Raw genomic sequence first — 24,059 nt, 5'->3', positions numbered from 1 at the left:
CCATCTGCCTTGCACCACCCTCCTGCCTGGGAGTCCCAGGCAAGGAGGAGCTGCTGTTTAAGTACTTATCCTTGCACTCTCATCACAATTATCTTCATCATTTATTGCTTGTACTCCACCCATCCGACTGGGTTGCCCCAGCCACTCTGGGTAGCTTCCAACAGATTATAAAAGAACACACACGACAGACCAGGCATTAAAAGTTTCCTGATACAGGGCTGCCTTCAGATAAAGTAAATAGCCAGGTGTGCAACCTCCAAGTCCAGAGACTGCACCTCTGCAAGACTGTGGAGTAATAGGAATAAAGGCTGTTGTTTTAGTTTGCCTGTGAACTTTTAAATAGCATCAGATTAGCCGGTATTAGGAGAGAGAAGGTTGCCTTCGATGGGATGCCTGCCTTCTTCTACATATGGTAATGCTGGAAGGAATTAAATATCACCTTTACCTACCAAATGATTCGTGATCCCTAAACTGCCTCCCAAAATGGGGCGCCCTGTGTGTTTTGTTGTACAATTCCCAGCAGCCCCTGCCACCATAATCACATAGTCTCTGAAGATCCTACCAGGACACTGGAGAAGAGCAAGTTAGACCTTCATAACGTAGAAACAGCAATCTGCCATATACTGAGTCAGACCAATGACCCAGCCAGCTCAATATTGTCTATGCTGGCTGGCAACAACAGCTCGCCAGGGTTTCAGGCAGGAGACATTTCCATCTTTACCTGCAGATGTTGCCAGGGAATGAACCTGGCTCCTTCTGCATGCAAGGCAGACACTCTCCCGCTGAGCTACAGCCCTTCGCTTAAACTGCTGCTGATCCCTGAAGCAGCAAAAGCGGAAACTGGAGGTTGTGAGAACGCGGAACTCACCCCGCACGTGGATGTCCGTATCCGTCATGAGCAGCACGGCCAGGGGGTGCACCTGTGAGGAGTCGCGCACAAACACCCCGCCGTTGGACTTGACCGCCATGAAGTACGTCAGCCAGCGGCTGTAGAGCTTGGAGGTCTCCCTGCGGTAAAGAGGAAGGGGCCGTCTCACACCTGGCCTGCTGCCACTGCCCTCCCTCCATCCCTCCCCACCAGGTCATAAGCACCCGCCTGCCAGCCGGCCTGGGCGGCACCCGGCCCACTTGCCTGTTGATCGTCGACTTGTGCAGGAGGACGGTCCCAGCCTTGGTCCGGTACGTGTAGCTGTTGGGCTTGAACTTGCCCTGCCTGGTCACTTTTCCTTGCCTGACCTGGGAAGAGGAGTGGGCAAAAAAAGAGGGATGGATTAGCAAGACAAGCTTGGCTAAGAGTCGATTGCTGGGTTGGCAAAAGGAATGATTTGACACTGCTGCTTATTACGTATTGTTCATTATGTTTAATGTACATAACAGTGTTCAAAGCCCTAAACGATTCAGGCCCCAAATACCCGAAGGACCACCTGCTTCCCTATGGATGCTCTTGGGTGCTGAGATTGACAGAGGAGGCCCTGTTGGTAGTTCCAGTTCCTGTCTCAGTGGCTCGAAGGGGTGCGGCCCCATAGCTCCCTCGCTCACAGAGATATGTCTGGTACCATCCAGTAAATGCTTTCGACGCTTGAGGTGTACGTTTTTAGGACCCATGTTATTTTTTAGGGTCGCAAGTTGTTTTAAATTGTGTATAATAAAGATGGCGATCGTTTTGCGTAGGGGTTGTTCCTGGCCTCTGCATGCGTCAGCAGAGTGCGCATAACCCTCACCCCCCCATTCTGCTCCAAAACCCAGAGAAACTTAATAATAATAAATATTTATACCCCGCTCTCCCCGGCCAGAGCCGGGCTCAGGGTGGCTAACACCAATAAAATCACAGTAAAAACATAATGGGGGGATGACGACGGACAATTTAAAATACAGGTTAAAACTTGAGAGAATATTGAGAGAATTCCTCAAAATTCTCACCCAAGGAAAGGGTTCCTTCACCCGCAGAGAGTCTGGAAGGGGAGGTGGGCCTCTTACCTGGATGAGATTGGGGTAAAGCCCAGCCATCAGGACGCCCTTCACCAGCTCCTCCTCCTCACTGTACTGGTTGCACACAGACGAGGGCAAGAGGCAGTCTGAGGGGGTTGGCACCAGGTAGGCCTCGTAGAGATTCTCCGAGAACTGCTTCACCAGGCCTGTGGGGGACAGAGGCAAAGCTCAGTGTCAGGCTCCACATAACTGTGCAGGAGAGAGCTGTCAATGGCTCCTAGCCAGGATGCCTCGGCTCTGCCTCCAGGGAGAGGCAGCAATGCCTCTGAATACCAGTTGCTGGAAACCACAGGAGGAAAGAGGGCTCTTGTGACTGAAACCTGCTTGCAAAGGTTTCACAGAGGTGTCTGCTTGGCCACCGTGAAAGAGGATGCTAGACTAGATGGGTTATTGGTCTGATCTAGCAGGCTCTTCTTATGTTCTTAAAGTGCCGGGTACAAATTCAGCCTGGGCTTCCCTCTTGGTCTTCTCTGTCCACGTTGGCAGAAGGGGATTTGGAAGGGAGCTGCAACAAGATTCTTAACAGGGCAGTATAGTCATACCTCGGGTTACAGACGCTTCGGGTCGCGCATTTTTGGGTTACAAGCGCACCGAAACCCGGAAGTACCAGAGTGGGTTACTTCCAGGTTTCAGCACGTTGTGCATGCGCACAACGCTGTGGGTTGTGAACATGCCTCCCGTACGGATCACATTTGCAACCCGAGCGTCCACTGTGCTAGTAAAAAGAGAAATCTGGGGTCTGTGGCTTTCTTCCCTTCCACATACAGAGCCCTGTTAAATATTCCATTCTGGCTCCAGAACAATGACCCTGGTCTCCACCTTCAGAATAGGGCAGAATTTCTCTAGGTTCAGTCTCCTTGATCACAACGGGGATCCATGCCAGGAGAACAGAGTCCGTGGGAAGCCAGGGCTGATGCTTAACCTGAGTAAAGCTTGAATGGGGAGCCTGTGGGTCTCTCCAGACGCTGCTGGACTCCAACCCCCATCAGCCCCAGCGAGTGTTAGCCAAAGGCTAGGAATGATGGGAGCTGTATTCAAGAAACTTCCAGCAGCCCCAACATCTCCGCTCTGAAAAGAGTGTGTATCAGGCTGTTGAACTGACTAATACCGAGCTAGACGGAGCAATGATTCTGACTTGGTGCAAGGCAGCTCCCTGTATCCCTGGGCGCCGCCTGTTCTGCTTACCATTGATGAATCGCAGGCTGGGCGCATACAGCAGGTAATCCTGCAGGTAGTTGTCGCGAGCGCGGCTATCCCTGCGCCGGAGGATGTCCTCCCAGCCGGCCACTGCCCGCACAAAAGCCAGGTGGTCGCTGCCGCTCTCTCGGCTCAGGATGGCCTTGGCCTAGGAAACATGGGACGACGGGGTGTTCATATGAACCTTTGATTCTCCCGCCTCCCCACAAAAGCACTGAAAACGCCGGCCCCTCACCTTGTCCACCTCGGTGCGGTTCTGCAAGCTGCTGCTGAAGGGGTCCCTTGTGAGGCAGGAGACGATGACCAGGAGCGGCTGGATGCAGCGGAAGATGGAAGCCAGCACGATGGCCTTAGCCAGCCGGGGATCGGTGGAGATCTGAGCCAGGCGCTTGCCCAGAGTGGTCAAGGCCTCCCTGTGGTCCAGCACACCTGAAAGGGGGCAGCAGAGGGGCGCTTGGAAGGGCTGGCTAGGAGAGGGAAGGGCGCTGCTTTTATTGTTGGCTTGGCAACCTCAGTGGTGACGATTGCAGCAGCAGACCCAGCCGTACGTGGAAAGACTGTCGTCAAGCATTTGCTCTGCATGATAGAGCTGGGAACAACTCCTGTCTGAAACTCTGGAGAGCCAATCAGCTTTCTTATGTTCCCACCAGCAATCCACTTCCCGGCCAGCCTCCCCGGATACTCACCAATCTCTTGCAAAAGGATGACTGCTTCATCCACAGCTTTGATGTCAGGGCTGTCCAGGGCTTTGGAGAGGAACTCAACAGCCTGCAGCCAAAAGCAACACAGAGTATACAGTATGAAGACCAGCTGAGTGGAAAGGGGCACTGGACTGGACTGGACAGGGGAAGGGAAGGGGGCTCTTGACACCCTACAGGTCTGTTCCAGTTCTGAACATTCCTCCAAGAACAGTAAGAAGGTTCAAGCAGATAAGAGCTATGTTCAAAGCCTCTCTGGGTTCTCAGTGCTTCGGCCTGCCCAGCATTCGCCAAGGTGATGTTGACGACTCCAAATCTTATACAGTAAATGCCTCTGTGATTCTTGGGCTGATGGGAGTTGCAATCTGAAAACAGCTGAAGGGCACTAGGTTGGCAAAAGCTGGGCTGCACAAAATGCTGGCTTGATTGCTCAGCAACGCCTTGTGGCTACAGCCTTAAAGCTCAGAACCAGAAAATCAACCCAGCCTTGGTTCTGTGTCCGCAGCTTACAAATCCTGTAGATGGCTAAAATTCTCAATAAGGGAAAACATGGCCAGCTTGCAGTCAAAATCCCATACTACAACTGGGACCATCTAGGGCAGGGGAAGGGAGATGAGAAGAAAAGGAAAAGAGGGGGAGACTAGGACCCAGGAGACATAAATATGCTAACTCTTCTTCTTGACCCTGGTTTTGTTTTTTTAACCAAGTGCAATGAGCTCTTTGTCAACCTGGACCCATCTAGTCCAGCATCCTGGTCTCCCTGGCAAAACAGATGCCTGTTGTAAGTCTAGAAGCAGGACACGGGTGCAAGAGCCCTCTCTCTGCTTGTGGTTTCCAGCAACTGGAATTCAGAAGCATTGCTGCCTCCAACTGTGGAGGCAGAGCAGACACATCCTGGCTAGGAACCATCCATAGCCATCTCTCCTCCTCCAGGAATTTGCCTAATCCTGTTTTAAAGCCACCCAAGGTGATGGCAATCTCTGCTTCTTGTGGCAGCGAGTTCCACAGTCTGGGCTTTAAGCAACTCCATCACTGGAGAACCCTGCTCAGACAAAAGCTACGGGCTTTTCGGGACATGTTTTTCAGGCACCAGCTAAGCTTAGTTCTGTCTGCTCATTAGAACAAGCCCAAGAAAGGGGGAACTGCACTGAAGAGGATCCTTGGAGGCTGTGTCGCCGGGAGGTCCTCTCCTTACCGTTTTCTCGGGCATGTGGATCTTGGCCTGGACCACCAGGTTCTCGAGGGGCGTGCGGAGGATCTCAGGCACTTGGTAGGTGGGCATCCTGTCCAGGCGGCTGCGCGGGAAGAGATGGTAGGCGAAGCCCGACTGGCAGCGCCCAGCACGCCCTCGCCTCTGGATGACGTTGGACTTGGACACCCAGACGGTCTCCAGGCACGAGACCTGGGGGAAGAGGCGTGTCACCATCCCATACCCTGAGGCCCGCGCTCCCCACACCAGATCCAACTCGCTTCTGAGCTTGCCACAGCCTCACCCAAGACAACCGCGGCCCAGACAAACCTTGGTCTTGAGATCGTAGCGCTCCTCCTTGTGAGTCCCGCTGTCCACAACGTGCACGATGTCGTTGATGGTGATGGAGGTCTCGGCAATGTTGGTGGCCAGGACAATCTTGCGCACGCCGGGAGGGGGGCGCGGGAAGATGCTCTGCTGGTCCATCATTGGGATGTTGGAATGAACTGGCGAGGGTGGGGAGAAACAACACCTGTGAGCACCTGTCCCCCGTTCCCTCCAACAGGAGCATCTAGGCCGGGGTCGTCTGCTTGATGTCCTGTAGCTGTTGGACTACAACTCCCAGCAGCCATCCTGGTTGGGTGCTAAAGGATGATGGGAGCAGTAGTTCAACCACATCCAGAGGGCACCATGGCAGCTACCCCTGCTCTAGGCTTTCTGCAGCGGACAGCCACCACCTCCCACAAACCCCACAGTGAGGCGAGAAACAGAGCAATGCCCCCCTCTCACCTGGTAAGACAAGGTAACGGCTATTATGAGCTCCAAGGCTCTCCAAGAGCCGCTGCTGAACTCCTTTGATCTCCTGCCAGCCCGGGAGGAAACAGAGGATCCCACCTGCAACCAACGAAGACTGAGAGTCACGCATGACCGTGAAGTTATCTGCACCCTACCTTTCCACCTGGTAGCTCAGGGTGGCATGGAGGGAGGGAACTGTCGAACTTGCAGCAAAAGCATGCCAGACCCTCTGATCCACCAGGGCAGAGAGGGAGGGCGCAAGGTAGAATGGCAACCACTTACCTGGCTCTCCGTGGGCATCGATCTGCAGAATGAGGTCAGTGATCAGCTCAAGGTCAAGGACGCACTCCTCGTCTGATTGCTGAGGGATAAAAAGAGGCACAGTGAATATCTGCCAGGAGGCGCTGCAGAGAGACAGTGAGAGCACAAAGCCAAGTGTGCCCAGGTGCAGGAGAACTCCAGGCACTCCTCAAAGCAAGCAGCTGCATGAAAACAACAGTCAGGGGAAAACCTGGTGATGCCTTATGTTGGTGCAGACCACCGGGGGCCATGGAAATCCCAACACCACCAGCCAGTGCAGACCTATGATGTTGGGGCCATTGGGAATTGTAGTCCTAGATACCTGGTGGGTGCCAGGTCATCAGTGAAGGCTGTTCCAGAAATAAAAGCACAGTGAGTGGGACTGTGGGATAGCCTCATATGGTATCAATGAACATGGCTCCCCTTGCAGGGGGAAACTGGGGAATGCATTTGAAGAAGGCCTCTGCATACAACCCAATGTGCGTTTTCAACCACACCTTGTTGAAACACCACCTAGCAGGGCTGGGTCCAGGTTTTGGGGGTGGGCAGGCGGGCTTCTGCAAGGCTTTATGTGTCTCCCTCCTTTCTCTGCTGCCCACTCACTTAGGAAACTTGTGTCATACCAAGTTGGACCACTAGTCCACTTAGCTCAGTATTGCCTACACTGACTGGAAGCAGCTCTCCAGCGTTTCAGGCAAGCCTGTCTCCAAATCCCGCCGGGAATTAAACCTGAGACCTTCCTGCCTGCAAAACAGATGCTCTAGCGTGGGGCTAAAGCCTTTTTGCATACTGGAAACAGAGAGCTCTGCCTGATGACAAGTCAAACAACAGGTTCACCCAGCGTGGAACTGCCTACACTGATTGGCAGCAGCTCTCCGGGTTTCAGGCAGGACTGGACATGCCATTGGGGACTGAAGCTGGACCTTCTGCATGCAAAGCAAACGCCCTGTCACTGAGCTTTCCCAAATGGACCACCACCTCTCCCTGCGGGGGAACAAGGGGGTGAAGGAATGCTCCTCAGGTACTGACCCACAATTAACAAAACATCGCAGTGGCGACAAAGGCAGAAGCAAGGGCACTCAAAAGGGTGGAGCTGCACCCTTTTGCCAACCTGGTACCCGTCAGCTAGTCCATCAGTCCGGTGCAAAGGCCAGCGCCACAGAGGACCTCGTAACGACGCACAGATTGAGCACGTGAGAAAACTGCCTGCCACGTTAGGAGGGGGAGCGTGCGTGCGTGCGCTGGGCTCACCTTGATCTCGTAGTGCCGGTGTCTGTGTCGCCCCAGCATGGCCATGATCTCCTCCAGGTAGTACTCCTTGACAGGATACATGAAGCCCGGCACCTTGACCACGGGGCAGTCCCCAAAGTACTGCGAGAAGCGCTGGTTGTCCCCCGTGGCGCTCATCAGCACCAGCCGGAGGCCGGGGTTCTGCTTCTGGACGCCCTTGAGCAGGATGAGCAGGAAGTCGGTGTTGACGTCGCGCTCGTGCACCTCGTCCACCACGATGTGGCTGACGCCCTCCAGGCGGGGGTTGCCCTGAAGCTTCCGCAGCAGAATGCCCACGGTGCAGAAGAGCAGCGCTCCCCCCCGGGCCGGCGGCTTGCTCTCCAGCCGCACCTGGTAGCCCACGTTCTTCCGCATGCTGGAGCCCAGCTCCTGCGCCACGCGCTGCGCCACCGAAATGGCGCTGATCCGCCGCGGCTGCGTGATGACCATGTTGCACTGGGCGCCGCGCCCGTCCAGGATGTAGTGCTCCAGCATCAGCTGGGGGATGCGGGTGGTCTTCCCGCACCCCGTGTCCCCGGCAATCACCACCACCGGGTTCTGCTCTATGGCCGAGAGGATGGCTTCCCGGTGCGAGTCCACGGGCAGAGGCTGGGTCTCCTGCCAGGAGCTGCCCCTCCGCTTCCAGAGAGCCAGGAGGTTCTGGCTGTGGCGAACTTCCTCCGACTCCGACATGGGGATGTAGCTCTTTCCTGTGATGGCGTCGCTGAGGGTGCCCGTCTCCTTGCTCAGGTTCATCATGTCGTCGGCCAGGCGCGGCCTGGATTCCTGGGTGTCCACTGGGTACTGAGAAGGAGGAGAGAAAAAGCAGCCTTTTCCTCAGCATTAGGCCTTTGTTGCCTACTTCGGCGAGCCAAACGACAGCTGCGATGACAGCAACTGCTTAAGCATCATGGCTCTCGGCTGTGGAGGAAGCCCTAGGCTTCCTAGGGAGAAACCGTGGCGGATTAATAACAGGCAGGAGTAATGGGGTGGGGGGAGGAGAGGGGGAAAGCCCCTTGGGAAGGGGGCAGTTTGCCTTGCCGTCTGACTGATGCAGAACCCGTGAGAGGGTGAAGTCTGCTTCCAAGTTCACGTTATTAAATATACCAAGACAAAAGCACACCAAGAACTCAGGCCAATGTAAGTTTCAATAGTGGGAGTGGTCCCTACTCGCAAATAGTCAACAGTAACAAAAAACTAATCCATTCAAAAGTATGTATTCTGACAAGGATTACAAACTCAAATAGAGATTACAAAACTCAAACTCATAAAAATATGTATAACACGATAATTCATTACAGAATTAAAAATAAGAGTTTATGAGTAGAGATAAGTTCATATTAGTCCATAGTTAAATTCGTCATGGAGTTTGTAATCTCTATTTGAGTTTGTAATCCTTGTCAGAATACATACTTTTGAATGGATTAGTTTTTTTTACTATTGACTATTGATTTGCGGGTAGGGACCACTCCCACTATTGAAACTTACATTGGCCTGACATCTTAGTGTGCTTTTGTCTTGCTTCCAAGTTCAGTCTACTCCATTGTTAACCAAAGTAAAACTACCTTCCCGACCAAAGAACTGAATTTCAGTGCTGGGTTGGCTACGAAATTACTCAAGGGCCTCAGGCTGCCTGCTCTTAAAACTTGGTTCTTTGGAATATTAGTCATCTACTTGGGAAGGTTATCTCAAGGAGGGTAAGATCTGTACAGCAAAGCAGATGCAGAAACCAATGAGGACGCTTAAGAGGCAGCTCCGAGTGGGAAAAGATATCCTCCAGGTGGAGAAAGCTGGAACAGCAGAAATCTGGAGTTCAGCTACAGTGGCGGGAAAAAGAAACTGCACCCTCTTTTAATTCTGTGGTTTTACATATGAAGACGTAATAACAATTATCTGTTCCTTAGCAGGTTTAAAATAGGTAAGTACAAGCTCAGATGAACAACAACTCATGTTATATTGAACCGTGTCATTATTTATTTAACAGAAATAAAGCCAAAATGGAAAAGCCGTGTGTGAAAAACCAAGTACACCTTACGATTCCACCTTTTAAAAGTTTAAAAAATTAAAATGGAGTAGGAGCCCCAACAATGGGACGCGGGTGGCGCTGTGGGTAAAACCTCAGCGCCTAGGACTTGCCGATCATCAGGTCGGCGGTTCGAATCCCCGCGGCAGGGTGCGCTCCCGTTGCTCGGTCCCAGCGCCTGCCAACCTAGCAGTTCGAAAGCACCCCCGGGTGCAAGTAGATAAATAGGGACCGCTTACTAAATAGGTACCACTCCAGCGGGAAGGTAAACGGCGTTTCCGTGTGCTGCACTGGCTCGCCAGATGCAGCTTGTCATGCTGGCCATGTGACCCGGAAGTGTCTTCGGGCAGCGCTGGCCCCCGGCCTCTTAAGCGAGATGGGTGCGCAACCCCAGAGTCGGACACGACTGGCCCGTACGGGCAGGGGTACCTTTACTTTTACCTTTTAGGAGCCCCAACATATAATTGAAGAGAGCTCTGACAAGCGCGTCTTACCTCGGCGCCATCTTTAACATCTTTATCATGACACGGTGTAACGTGTCATATGTCATTGCTCATCTGAAGTTGTAGTCACCTAATTTTAAGACCTACTAAAGAACAAATTATTGCTATTATGTCCTGATATGTAAAACCGCAGAAGTCAAAGAGGGTGCACTTTCTTTTCTCCATGACTGTAAATCCATAGAAATGTGAAACTAGCTTTCCTTGCACCTCCAAGCCTCCACAATGCTCACAATGTTTTTAAACAGGCCCCTGGTCCATGAGCCCCACAGCCCTTCCTCAGCCCCAGTGTCCTGAGGGAAGCTGTTCTCCTGTCCCAAGTCCCAAACTGACCTTTTATCTCACTCCTCGAAATTGTGCTCTTAGTAAACATCTCCAATATGTTCACCCCAAGCAGCTAGATCGCTTCCAAACATTCCATGACATCACAGCCACTCGGCCAATGATGTGGGGAGAGGGAAGGAGGAGAACATACAGGTAACAAGTAGCCAAGGCAAGAGTTCTTCAACTGCTTCTGCCATTTGGAGACAGGAGTTCCACGTTCTGTGGCTCCCGGTGACATGTTCCCCACAACTGGTTCTAGCTTGGAACCCAAGCTCCAGCCCACTTTCTTTGAAATAAGGCTTACATGGTTCAGGTAGTTCTCGATCTTGCGCAGCGTGGCCTCGGGGACCTTGATGTGGCAGGGCTTCCGCTGGTTCTCGCCCAGCTCCCGGAGGGAAGTCATGTTGTACATGGCGTGGCTCAGGGGGTTGTTGTTCTTGTCCACCAAGCCAAGGCTCTGGAAGGGAGGAAGGAGGGTGCGTCAGCCTAGGAGGGTCTCCAAGTGGGGGAAAGAGGCTTGCCTGGGCAGGGAGACAGGGGAAAAGGCCACCTCGGGGACAGGAATCCTTGATCAGGAAAGGAGACTGGCTGGCAGAGGTCATTTGTGGCCCAGCCACGAGCGCCTTCAGTGGGAAGCGCTAGGGAAGGAACATCATCATGGAAGGTGTTTCCAGCTAGTCCTCCCCCCGCCCTGCACTTAAAAGGCTTTTAAGAAGCTGCTGCTGGACAGGGATTGTGAGAATTATCATGGGAGGGGTGTTTCTATGACCAAGGTGGAACAGCTAAGCTCCCATGTTATCTTGGCTACTGTCGGGAAGTGTAATGCATTCTTGTCATATTTATAGTACAGTGGTACCTCGGGTTCAGAACTTAATTCGTTCCGGAGGTCTGTTCTTAACATGAGGTACTTGAGCTAATGGGGCCTCCCACTGCACGATTCCTATTTTCACCCTGAAACAAAGTTCTTAACCCAAGGTACTATTTCTGGGTTAGCAGAGTCTGTAACCTCAGGTACCACTGTACTGAGATGTTGGGGTTTTTTTGTTATTTGCTATTTGGTGCTGTCTTACCACGAAATAGTTTTTGCACCGTTTGATTCTGAAATGCTTTGATTCCAGTGTTCTTTGTTGTCAGTCACTTTGGGCAGGTTCTTTTTGTGGAAGAACGGCATGCAAATAAAGTAACGATAGGAATGAGAGGAGCCCCAAGCCTCACCTTCAGCTTCTGGCAGGCCAGAGCAGCCGCTTTGTTCTCCGCCTCCACCTTGCGACGCCCCTTGGCGGCGAAGGTCATGGGGCAGGGCCAGCGCAGGGTCAGCTTGCAGATCTTGGTCTTGGTGCCCACTGTCCGGAACTGCATGTACTCCTGTGCAAGGCAAAAGAGAAGGGCTCAGTGGGAGGAGCCCCCACTACCTCCCAATGTGTGCTGCCTTCTTTTCTCCAACTCACAGAGAAGCAGAGACCGCTCCGCTGCTCCCAAAGGACATTGGAAGAGGCTAACCTTTAACAGTCACGGCTGTTAAGGTGGCACTACAGCAACACCCCCCTACTAGCTGCCTAAAGGACTGGGAAGTGCCAGACTGAACTCTGCTGCTGCATATTCTTTCCGTGTTGTCTCATTATCAATTAAGATCATTAGCTTCTTCACACAAACGTCTCAAAGGAGACTTACAAAATACAGCACGGCCACATCTTACGCACATTTAACTTGTACAGTTTCAACCAATATGCAATTGAAAGGCTGGTTTGAAATTGCACAAGTTAAATCCAAGCAAAACGGAGAGCTTAAAAGTTAATTGCACACTGGATCCGCTTAGGGGTACCTGGTGTGCAAAATGCTTTTAAGCTCTTTTTTTTTGGGGGGGGGGATCCCAGATCAGGATGGGTACCAGCTCTAGGATGCTCCTGTAGAGATTTCATGGCGGCATCTAAGTTCCCATGAGATCTCGTGCAAACATCCCCAGGCTTTGTGTATACGTGGAACCCTTGGAAGCAAAACCCAATGTAACACGCAATCATGCTCACTACACAGAAGAATTTAAAAGCAAAGCACAATTGGAGGCAATAGAGAACGAGAATGGCAGCATTGTGTAAGCATCCTGGTTCTGAAGGCGAGAGGTGGCAACTATGGGCCATTCTGAAAGTGACTTTTCCAGGTTTTGTCCACCTGGAGCTGGCCAGGTTCCCTTTTGGACTCTGGCTCCCACCAGCCAGCCTGGCAGGAGCGTGGCTGTGGTGGCTGCAGCTGATGGAAGCTGCAGTCCAAAACTGCTGGAGGGCACCAGGTTGGCAAAGGCTGGTCTATTCAGTAGCGAGCCAAGACAGCAAAAGGGGGAAGCTTGCTTGGAGGACTTCCCCTAGGGGCAGAAATTACCTGGGAACTCTACAGATTCTGCTTTTTTCCTGCAGTTTACGTGGCTTGGCTCGCTGGCTAAAGTCACCTGGGGACCCTTTGCTCTGCAAGCTCCTTTGGATACTGTTTCTCTGCCCTTCACGTCTGGCAGCTCCCATTTGGGTGGTGGTACTTGCCCCAGGCCCAATTCTCATACTGCTGGGGCTGCTTTAAGAAGAGCCTCTCCCAAGAAACCTGCACCCTCCCTCCCTATGTGTCGTTGGCCGACGTGACCCTCTCCAACTCACCTTGACTGTGGACGAAGAAGTGGCAATCTGGATCACCTGGGCCAGGAGGTTCTTGGGCAGAGGAAACTGGGTCAGAGCCCGGAGGGCTGTGTTGTCATCCGTCATCTCGAGAGAGAACCCGTCCCTGCAGCAGGAGAGGGAAGAGAAGGCGGCTGCTAGATCCTCTCGTTCTAAAGGCTGCCATGTGGCCTCCATCAGCTGGCATCCGCCTTGCCTTCAGAGCTACACCTGCCCACCCACTAAAGAGCAGCTGGGAGATACAGGATTTATGCAACGGTGCATCAAATAGATTATTCCCCCGTTTTATTATGAACTGCCAAGTATGGCTTGGAGTATTCGTTCAGGACACTGATACGGGGGGAAGTAGAATTTGAGGGGGGCTAGAAGCCACCAAAAAACAGGGTGCCCTCTCCCTGACCATGGACAGCCACGCTTGGACACGCCACTTCCAAGGCAGAAACGTGTCTTCCTGGCTTTCCGTTTTCTTTACGCGGCTACCGGGAAAAGACCTCCGTTTCTTCCCCACTAGCCTCTAGAAAACGTAAAACAGGAGCGCTGACGTTCCTAACAGATGGAGACACGTTTGAGCCGGATGGGTGAACTAGAAGGTGCTTCTTGCTCCCAAAGGCAATGCTATTCTGTGCTCTGGAAATTGTTTGCATCACACTGGCTCCAGAACCCCCGTGGCATTCCAGAACGTGGCCAGGATCAGCCAGCTCCTCCCTCCCTCCCCACACCACACCCAAGCAGGAAGGGGAAGAAGGAGGCTACATCTGCAGGCAGGAGCAGCATGGCTCAGACCAGCAGGTGAGGCACGCGGGAAGGGGGCGGTCAACTCACTGCTCCTCATGTCACCTGAGGATTAGGCACACACATGTAAAACAAATACATGATGGACTGATGGAACTACAGAGCTGCAACGGTTGTTGATTTGCTACCAGCTCAGGTTCAAAGTGCTACACTGAGCATGTAATGCCCTTAACGGCTGTGGGACCTGTTCACCTGAAGCCTGGAGAGAGAGAGGGGTTGGTGCGCACCGACTCCCCTTGCTCGCCAAGCTTCAGCAAAAGCCTGCATTCGCCCCATAGGACGCACACACATTTCCCCTCTATTTTTGGAGGGGGGAAAGTGCGTCTTATAGGGCGAAAAATACGGTAGTTGTCGTTGCCAAGTCACCTTCAAAGGTAGCCCCACATAGAGTGCATTGCAGTAGTCCAAGTGAGATAACCAGAGCATTCACCACTTTGATGAGACAGTCTGCGGGCAGGTAGGGTCCCAGCCTGCGTACCAGATGGAGCTGGTAGACAGCTGCCCTGGACACAGAACTGACCTGCGCCTCCATGGACAGCTGTGAGTCCAGAATGCATGAAAGGCCCATGCCCTCCAGGGCTCAGGGGTTCACCTACCTCATGTCTCTGGGTGGGGTGCGGGCCCCTGGATGCGCCATGGACAAGTAATCGGAGACGTCGATGGTGTCTTCCTCCAGCTCCCCTTCCTCCAGCTCCCCCTCTTCCAGCTCCCCTTCTTCCAGCTCCTCCTTCCGGATGGGTTTGGGGAGCCTGTTGTGCTCCAGGGACTGGATGGGCTCGCTAGGCTCCATCCTCCTCCAGCAGGTCGAGAGGTCAGCCAGAGACGGCCCAGACTTGGAGCGCCACCGGCTGCCCTCTGAGTACCACCGCTCATCGGGGCAGCCCAGCTGCTCAGCAAGGATGCGGTACTTTGCGGCATCAAAGAGCTCGTTTCGGGGACCCAGCAGACCCCAGCCCTGCGCAGGGAGGAAAGGAAAGGCGGTCAAGATGGCTGGAAGGGTGAAAGAAAGAGGGTGTTTTAAACCACTCAGAGCTGCGTCAGAAAGAAGCCGGAGTTCTTTGTTCAGCTAGCCCCAATGACCGGCAACTGCAGGTCTTTCTCGCCACTTTTGAGCTGGTTCTTTCACCTGCCAATGTCAGGGAGAACAACGAAGGACCGAACTGAGGGTTTAGGGTTGCGTGGCCTGGATGTAGTGTCTCAGATTTCAGCAAGGAGAAGGGGAGTAAGATGGCTGACTAGCGGAGCCTTCCGTAAACTGGCATGCTGCAGTTGTTTCAGGCTGCAATCAGCATCAGGTGCAGCCAGGACGGCCATGGGATGCTTGGGCTAATGGGAGCTGCGGCCCAAAACACCTGGAAGGCACCAGGTTAAGGGAGGCTAGCCTGGACCCAGAGCATGGCAGAGGGGCGTTTCAGGCTCTGGAGCAGGAAGGGTGCGTGGGCAAGAGAGGAGCAATGGAAAGCCAAGTTTCAAAGGCACATTGTTTTATACAGATACATGGATTCAAGATGACATAGGTAAAAACAGCAATGTTTAGGAGCATTTGAGGAAATAAACTTTTTATGCCAGTGTCAATAACTTCATTTGAAAACCACTCCCCTTTTTAAAAAGGCACATTTCTTGCTCACTGTGGTTTTAGCATCCCATTGCAGACATTTCCTTCTGATGCTGCAGCCTTTGCCAACCTGGTGCCAACGATATGTTTTGGACCACAACCCCCCATCGAAAAACCCGGAAGGCACCAGGTTAGTGAAGGCTGCCATAGTGCAACAATGCACATCTGTAAGCTGGTTGTTTGATCGTAATAATACACATTCATTCATTCATTTAATGCACATTTGTACACGCAGACCACCAGAAGTAGGATACTGTGCAGGATTTGCAAACAGCACAGAAATTTGTAGGAGCGATGGCAGTCCATAGGACGGGGTAGGGAGAGGCAGAGGAGAAAGTTGGAGACACCTGGGATGAGAATTAACATCCTAAATCCCTTTTAAATGTATTTGTGGGGATGGGGATATTGTTTTGTTTGTTTTCGTTCTCGCTTTTATAACGAATATTGTATTTTTATGTCATAAACCACCCTGAGATCTGCAGATGAAGGGTGTAATAATAATAATAATAATAGTAATAGTAATAGTAATAATAATAATAATGATGGAGATTTGTGCCTTTGACACGCATGACCAGCATGGAAGCTTGACTTAGTTTTTGACAGCAACTGTCGCTCACTGAATGTGATTTGAAGCACTGGTGGGGAAACAAGACTTCCCTTCTGCCTTCCTCTAATCTAACTCCTCCACTTCTAGCTTGCTGATCCCCCAATGTTTGGGACGGCTACCATTACAGGAACGCAAACCCAAAACTGGCTAGTGCAACTCGCTTCTCAAAAGCCCATTTAATCCTACAGCTCCACCCACTACCTGGCTCTGGAGATGGAAGGCCCAAAGCGGCAGAAAAAGTTCAGGGAACCCCCTGCAGCCGGAGGGCAAGTCTTCCTAGTGGTCTTTGGAATCATACTAGTTGTCTGTGTATATATAAGGACGTTGCTGGTAAAATGAAAGCAAGAATTGGCCACAGGGTGAGGCCTGAGCATGTGAGAGGATGCTCTTTGACAGGGACAGGAAATGAAGTATGACCCCCCCTGACAACAACCCCCCCCGTTCACCTTGAAGAGCTGGCAAGCAGCGGCTGCAGCCTGCCGCTCAGCGTCGATCTTTTTGGTCCCATAGCCTTCCACTTCCACGTTCTTTGGCCACTTGATGAGCAGTGTGACTTTCTGCAGAAGGACAAAGAAGGCAAGAGGTCAGGCATACTGCTCATATATGCCGCTTCTGAGCATCCTGTGCCTTCTTAACGGAGCACAGCAGCCCGCACAGCAAGCACCAGCTTCTCCTCACATGCCGCTTCACCTTAAGAGACATTTTCACCCATAATCCTATGCCCACAAGAAGCTCTCACACAAAGCTAGGAGCTAAATGGCACCTTAAACTGAGATCATGGGCGCAATAACGGAATGTCTAGGCACGCTTTTTAAATAACAAGAATACCAAGCTGAAAATGAATGAGCTAAAATATTATGTTCACATGGCCTAGTCCTTCCGCTGCCCACCCCCCTAATATTCTTAAGAGGGTCTCTTCTCAAGTCTTCAGAGAGTGGCTTGAAGTAGAGAAAAGTCCTTCTTTCCTTCCACTCTGCAGTTTTAATCTGAAATCTTAGGCACAGTTCTGCGCCCAGAGCTCAGAAACTGCTCGCGCTAATGAAATTCCCTGTTGCAATATGTGCCTAGAACAATGGGAGTTTCGAACACTAAGCAAGAACTTGCTTCCCTGCCACTTCCATCCATTGCTTTAGGTGCTTCAGACAGTTTACCTTTTTCCGTGGCCCATTGGTGTGGATATACACCAGCTTGTCTCTTGCATGGGAAATGCCAAGAGCTCTTCCGATGACGCTGTTGAGCAAATTTTTAGGCTGGGGAAATTCCTTTAGTAAATCTCTTGAATCTGAAAGAAAATTGTGGGATGGGAGAATTAACCTCCTGTCAAACTGAGAACACTTCACAAGACAAATGAATCATGCAATGCATCTGTCATCCATGTGAGGTCAGCAATGTCCAATGTTGAGGACAGCAGACTCAGCCTTGAGGTCCGTTTACCAGGATTCAAGACACCGGGAAAGAGGTGTCTTGTCAAAACTCCCAGGGCTAGCTGCTCTTGGGGGCTGATATACACAAACCACTGGTGCGCAGTGAGCTTTTGATGTGTGGTGGAAGGTGCACTGCATCAACTGGCCCTCTGCTTTGAGAACTCCACATGCTCAAACCACCTTGCACAAGCGTTTAGCTAGCTCAGATGTTTGAGCTGAAGACAGCAAAAACATCTTTAAAGTGTTCATACAATAAGAGCTCAATAGAAACCATATCTAGATAACAGAGATCAATCCTACACACACACACACACACACACACACAGAGGCTATGGCAGCAGCTAGACTTGCCAACGAAGGAGAAGTGAAAGTGAAATTGACTCACCTCCTTGCATTGTCCTATCTAAGAGGAAAGCAAGAAGGAAAAAATCCAGAATAAAAAAAGGTTTGAGAAGGTGGAGCTTAAACAGATGGATATACACCTATGGTACCTTCAGCACCAACCCCATAAACTCCCAGAAAACAGAAGCTTATGGGTTTTCTTGTTTTTAAAAAATAAAATATGGTACCATGACAAAGAACAGAGACTTCCCACTAAGAATTCTGCAATGGGGCCATTCATTTCAGGTCATTTCCCAACTTGGAAGTTCTCAATAGAAAACCAATCATTGGACACAATTTAGGTTTAAATACGAGAACAACCTTCAAAATCCACAGCTGGGACCAACAAAGGTGTGGGAAGCTTCTGAGCTCTCCAGAAGCCTTCATCAGGCACAATGTTGTACAAAGCAGGTGGTGAGGGGAACAAGGATAAAAAGTACAAAAAATACATAGATTGACGGCGTAGCCAAGAGGTCAGCTTGTAGATCAGGATGGGGAATTGCATCCACCCTGCAAGGCACCCAGCAGCCCATCACCTGGCGGTAGAACACGTCAGAAAAAGTGTCATGTATTGGGCTTCGAAGCTCCAATTATTAGTTGCTCCCCATCTCTGAGAACTCCAAAGTCTGGCTTGGAATCAGCCTACAATCACCAGGTTGGAACAGAGTTTACAGACTGGCCTCCATCTAATGTTAGTAGTTTTTTTAAAATAAAAAGTTTCCTCCTCCCCCTAATTCCTCCTTGCTCGACAAAAAGTTCTGGGGAACTCCAGAGATCACCACAATTCTGTGGCATGTCGGTTGATCATAATTAACGTTCTGCACAACTGTGGACTTTGGAGTTTCCCCTTATGGACCAACACAACCACAGAGATCACCACAACACGCCCAACATTTTTTATATTTGAAAATGCACTTTGGGCTTTGAAGTGGTGTGCTGTAGTGGCAGAGAATCTCATCTTACTCATGCCACCGACTCATCCTTTTTCTTAAGAGAAATGGTGGGCTGCTAAAGACCTGCTAAACCAATATTTGCAAAGATTTCACACTAAACCGCAGCATCAAATTTACTCAAAGCAGCAGAGTGAATTAAACAGTAGCACAGATCCCATTGCTTCAACCCTGGCCTTCTAGGAGGTTACTTGGCATTGAAAACCAATTCTGGAGCTCAGAGGCCCCAGTAAAAGACAATACCAGCTGAAAGTCTGCTCACCTTCCTGATCCTCCTCGCCCCCCTAAAGTCCAAGAGTGCTTCCTGCTTATGGGATGCTCTTTTGAGCCAGACCCCCCCCCCCCATGCGCGCGCGCGCGGGGGGGGGGGGCGCTCTATAACAGACTGCAAGTGAAATCACCCTCTAGGGTGGGCCTAACGCCTAGGGAAACTCCTCGCTTCCTTTAGGCCAGGGGTCAGCAACCTTTTTCAGCCGTAGGCCGGACCACTGTCCCTCAAACCTTGTGGGGGGCTGGACCATATTTTGGAGAGAAAAAATGAACGAATTCCTATGCCCCACAAATACCCCAGAGATGCATTTTAAATAGCACACATTCTACGCATGTAAAAACACCAGGCAGGCCCTACAAATAACCCAGAGATGCATTTTAAATAAAAGGACACATTCTACTCATGCAAAAACACGCTGATTCCCTGACCGTCCGCGGGCCGGATCCGGCCCCCGGGCCTTAGTTTGCCTACGCATGCTTCAGGAAGCCGAAGCGAAGCCCCCCCCGCCCCCTTAAGGTTCATTTCTCGCTTGCCGGGGGAAGGGGGGGATGCGAGCACGTGCGGCGCGTGACCTTGACCGCCTCCAGCTCCGTTAGAAGCGCGCCGCCTCGTCTCCAAGCGCGGGCGCGCGCGCGGGAGAGGCGCCCTCAAAAGGCCGGGGAGGAAGGCCAGCAGGAGCACCGGCGCGGGGGTCTCATGCCCCTCGCCCCTAGCCCTCACCCCGCTTCCGTGAGGCCGGGTATTGAGGGGAGAGTCTCCCTCCGCCCGCTGCCCTGTCCCACCGCCGCCACCCGGCCTAAGGCGAGCTAGCAACCGGCGGCGCCGGCTCACCTTGGCGGCCCATGTCGCCGTCGGCGCCTCCGTCGTCGTCGTCCTCCGCCTGCTGCGCCTGCTCCGCGCCGGCCGCGCGCTCGCACAGGCCCCTCCGCAACGAGCGACGCAGCGTGGGCTGCGCTCGCCACAGCGGCCCCGCGGCGCCGTCGAGCAGCATCTGCAGGAGCCGGCTGGACGCCGCCATCTTGGAAGGAGGCACGCTCGCACGCCGGCTGCGACGCAGGAGCGGGGCGCACGCGCACAAAGCCCAGAGGGGCGCCTCCGCCTGCCGCGGCGCGCCCCCTGGAGGGCGCCGGGGTGAAGCGCAGCGAGGCCACAAAGGCAGGCAGGCAGACTCAACCCAGCAGCAAGACCCCAGCCCCGACCCTCTTCTCCGGAGCCAGGGGAAAGGTGCTCGCTGCCCCCTCGGATTTAGGCAAAGAGCTGAGGAGCGGCTTTGGTGGGCCCAGCAAGCCTCACCTCTGCCTTCACCCCACTCTCCTGGCTTATTTGTGGGTGTCCTCATCATAGTAAAGGTAAAGGGACCCCTGACCATTAGGTCCAGTCGTGGCCAACTCTGGGGTTGCGGCGCTCATCTCACTTTATTGGCCGAGGGAGCCGGCGTACAGCTTCCGGGTCATGTGGCCAGCATGACTAAGCCACTTCTGGCGAACCAGAGCAGCGCATGGAAACGCCGTTTACCTTCCCGCTGGAGTGGTACCTATTTATCTACTTGCACTTTCAAACGGCTAGGTTGGCAGGAGCAGGGACCGAGCAATGGGAGCTCACCCCGTCGCAGGGATTCAAACCGCCAACCTTCTGATCGGCAAGCCCTAGGCTCTGTGGTTTAACCCACAGGGCCACCCGCGTCCCTGTCCTCATCATAATGGGCTGCAATACCTGCAGCCTAAAAGGTTAAGCCCCCTAATTTTCCAGGCCTGTAGGATCTTAAAACACCCGTTATGCTATTGAAATGACAACATAAGTGTTGCTCCGAAGGGAACTGGAAGCCTCGTGGTTTTCTTTCAAAAACTGCACAGATCACAACCACTTTAGATAGCCAGGGCTTTCAAAAAGACAAAAGAAACAAAGGTTGTCAAGAGAGGCCAGCAGAGGTACAAGAATTCAGATGGCTGCCGCTCTGCTGGCATGGTTGGATCCGCAGGAACAGGCTGAATGTGGGTCAACAGTTCTGTGAACATACGGCCTCTGCCAAAGCCTGCCCGTTTTCTTGATGTATTGGCTGTCCACAGAGCTGCTGCCTTGTAATCAAAGCAGCACGGAGCAAATGATGCTGGGGCTTGCAAAGCAGCCCAGGAAAACTCAGAATGCTACAGCTTTGCTTCAAGAAGCAAGGTGGTACTGATCCAGTGGAAACTGTCCTTGGTCCAAAATGCTTCATTGCTAGAGCAAAAGTTCACAGGATTGGCTCATAAGACAAAAAAACTGGTTTAAAATAAAGAGCCGGTGCTTTGCAAAAAAATTATAAACGGGTACACAAGCAGCTCTTCCAAGCAGGGAGACATGAAGAGACCATGGCCCAGTTGAACTTACCTGCTGTGTGCCTATTAAACCCGTAATGAAGACAACCCTCCCCCCCCCCCAAGGAAGCTTGAACAATGCGCCTTATGACACACAGTAACTCCTATCATATCCAAGGGTAATGTAACATGTAAGAATGTAGGCTTCCCAACCTTAACATGGCCTCAATGCACTGTTCTGCTATTTGTCAAGCTAATGACTAAGTTCGTATAATAATGCCAACATATGGAAATCAAGTCCCACCCCGGTGCAAGAAGCCTGCAGACAGAGAGAAGCAGACAACTGCCTACTGGGCAAGGATTGGAGGGCAGGGTCATGACCACACTCTTGCTCTGGTGGGTGCAAGGCTATGCTGAAGTCCGTGCCACTGTAGTCACACAAGCTGATTATAAGGTATCACATCAAAGTGCGCAGCACAAGAACACAATGCTATGTGTAACACACATGAAGGGAGAAGAACCAACACAGAGTTTTGTTGAAATACACAAGTGGGAGTCTGGAAAAGTAGCACGGGGGAGCAGTCACAAGGAATTCCAGTGCTTTAGGGTAGTCACAAGGTGGCTTCTTATGCAGCCAGACACCTTTCTCCTTACTGCACAGGAATGGAAAGGAGGGGACACACCTAGGGATTACCTAGGGAGGGGGCACTAGGAGGCGAGGGGTGTCAGTGACAATTAGACATTGAAAAGCTGGTATCACTGGATCAAGCGCATCAATTTTGTTAAATTAACTAAATAGCTTTAATTGGATTTCAAATAAATGTGGTTGGGGGAGCAGGTTAACGCTGCCAGCAGGGGCGTCTTACCCACAGAGGCTAGTGGCACCAAGTTCTGGAGGGTGCCAGGGAAGAGGTGGAGGCCTCCAGGCATCAGCTCGCCACCCTCGCCCGCCATGCCACGCCCAAGCAGCACCGCGCCTGGAGCCTCTGTCTGCCATGGCCACCACATCACAAAGTGTCCAGCTGAATTGGGAGGCGCCGTGTCCAGCCTCCGCCTCTTCCCCGCCCTCCAGCCACTGCCTGCCTCCCCCAGCCCCGTCCTCCCTAATAAAAGGTTGACAACTCTGGGAAACGGGGGGCAGTTTATACCTTAGTGCTCCTAGTAACAAATGAAAGAGGAACTTTTCTGCTTACCGCAGACACCATAAAAAGGTACTTTGGTGGCAGCGGCAACCACACACACTAGCAAACGAATCCCTTTCTCCCAGCCTAACAACTGAAGGAAAGGCTAATGGGCAGGAGTGAGAGAGTTTCCCAAAGCAGGTGGTTGCTAGGGGCAGGAGAAGAGATGGTGGGTCTATCCCTGAGGGATTACGTAAGGAGGGCAACTGCGTCTGTGGAAGGAGGCAGAGCAAAGAGTGAGGCTAAAGAAATATGGCATATGAGGGAGAGAAGTGGGAGGGAGCAGGCCGTGGACATGGAATGGATCAGCTGTCAGGGTTGGAAGGATGGACCAATAGGATTCCCCCCTCTCCACAGTATTTCTAGAGAAAGGAACCAGGTATGTAAAACACAGCAGTGAAAGGAATAGCAGCTGCAACCCCATCTTTGACAGGAAGAGGAGGGAGCTAGAGCACAGTAACAGAGAGCTGAAGGAGAAAGGTGAGATGATGGACAACCATCTACACGAGTCTGGCTAGTGGTTTGTCACGGACAGCTATACAAAATCTTGCAGCTCTGAGCACGCAACGTGTAGGAAAGATGCCAAAAGTCAACCGTCTCCTTATTTGAAGTCACAAAACTTTTTATTAAGCAACATAAAAGCATTTAACAGCATTTAATTTCTACATTTTGTCCTGCAGCTCGCCAGGTCAGGCTAAAGGCATAACTTGCCACTCTTGTCTCAAAGGAACCAGCCATGGTTGAGTCTTTCTGATGCAGACAGGAAGGTAATTTTGCTGTGTTCCTCTCCCATCACAGGACCACCATGGAGTCCATGACAAACCACTAGCCTTATTCTGAGGACTCCTGCCCTGCTTGGGGTCTCTTTTTCAAGTTCTGCAGTTGATTCGGCCACTGCCAATGACATCATCGTGCCAACTCACCTGACAAGTGAGCCAAGTGTGCGTTTAGGAAAAGAATCCTTGAATGCATTGCTCTTGGTGATGAGAATTTGCCGGGTCTTTATGCCAAAGGGCTTCAAAGGTGATAAGAGTACTTCACCGGGCGGACACAGTAATCACATCTCTCTTTCAGCCAATCCCAGGAATTCTTTATTCCTGCATGAGCACCTCGTTTTAAAATCAACGGCCAGGAGCTCAGAAAGAACAACAAGGATGGCGGATGGCTGGAGCAACTAACGTGGAAAACTAGTAATGAGCTAAATGGAGAGTTTGGTTAGGGAAAAGAGGAAAGAGACAACATGATAGAAGATGAGAACAGATGTTGTCAACACCAAGGACAGCAGTCTCACTAAGGTGGTGCAAAGCAGCACAACTAAGAAAAAGGGATATATGAGGTTTAAAAAGGGGGAACGTTCCTATTTCAAATTGGATTGGGGGTGAGGCACACCAAAGCCTAATCTAATGTGGATAACCAACGGAAAGGCTAGAATGGACAGAAAACTGGGTTTGCAGGGTATGTGAGATCTATATACAGTAAGCCATGACAGTTGAATGCCACCCGCATCATTGCAGAGAGGGAAAGGGTCACCATCGAAATAGCTACTGGAGATCTGCAAAGATGTGAATCGTTGAATGTTTGTCATTATTAGCTAGAGGCCAAT

At 51.8% G+C, this 24,059-nt stretch overlaps 1 protein-coding gene across 5 annotated transcripts in view; it reads right to left on the bottom strand.

Moving 5' to 3' along the window:
- DHX30 (DExH-box helicase 30) overlaps window positions 1-24,059 on the bottom strand; it is a 28,928-nt gene that overhangs the window by 441 nt on the left and 4,428 nt on the right. The window contains exons 3-20 of one of the 5 annotated variants that reach the window (XM_083406120.1): window positions 17,765-17,782; window positions 17,107-17,237; window positions 16,402-16,512; window positions 14,330-14,688; window positions 12,924-13,047; window positions 11,500-11,649; window positions 10,589-10,741; window positions 7,420-8,241; window positions 6,151-6,229; window positions 5,863-5,967; window positions 5,404-5,579; window positions 5,080-5,286; window positions 3,873-3,954; window positions 3,422-3,615; window positions 3,175-3,334; window positions 1,978-2,135; window positions 1,129-1,236; window positions 869-1,004 (exon numbers count right to left, since the gene is read on the bottom strand). In XM_083406120.1, coding sequence (XP_083262246.1) covers window positions 869-1,004; window positions 1,129-1,236; window positions 1,978-2,135; window positions 3,175-3,334; window positions 3,422-3,615; window positions 3,873-3,954; window positions 5,080-5,286; window positions 5,404-5,579; window positions 5,863-5,967; window positions 6,151-6,229; window positions 7,420-8,241; window positions 10,589-10,741; window positions 11,500-11,649; window positions 12,924-13,047; window positions 14,330-14,688; window positions 16,402-16,512; window positions 17,107-17,237; window positions 17,765-17,782 — 3,273 coding nt within the window. Of the gene's footprint in view, window positions 1-868; window positions 1,009-1,128; window positions 1,237-1,977; window positions 2,136-3,174; window positions 3,335-3,421; window positions 3,616-3,872; window positions 3,955-5,079; window positions 5,287-5,403; window positions 5,580-5,862; window positions 5,968-6,150; window positions 6,230-7,419; window positions 8,242-10,588; window positions 10,742-11,499; window positions 11,650-12,923; window positions 13,048-14,329; window positions 14,689-16,401; window positions 16,513-17,106; window positions 17,238-17,764; window positions 17,783-19,812; window positions 20,037-24,059 lie in introns of those variants that run through there. The other 4 variants (XM_083406119.1, XM_083406118.1, XM_083406121.1 and 1 more) reach the window with 4 other exon arrangements.

Source organism: Podarcis tiliguerta, assembly GCF_965153285.1.
Source record: "Podarcis tiliguerta genome assembly, chromosome: 12".
Lineage (NCBI taxonomy): Eukaryota > Metazoa > Chordata > Lepidosauria > Squamata > Lacertidae > Podarcis > Podarcis tiliguerta.
This window is presented reverse-complemented; position numbering and strand designations above follow the sequence as displayed.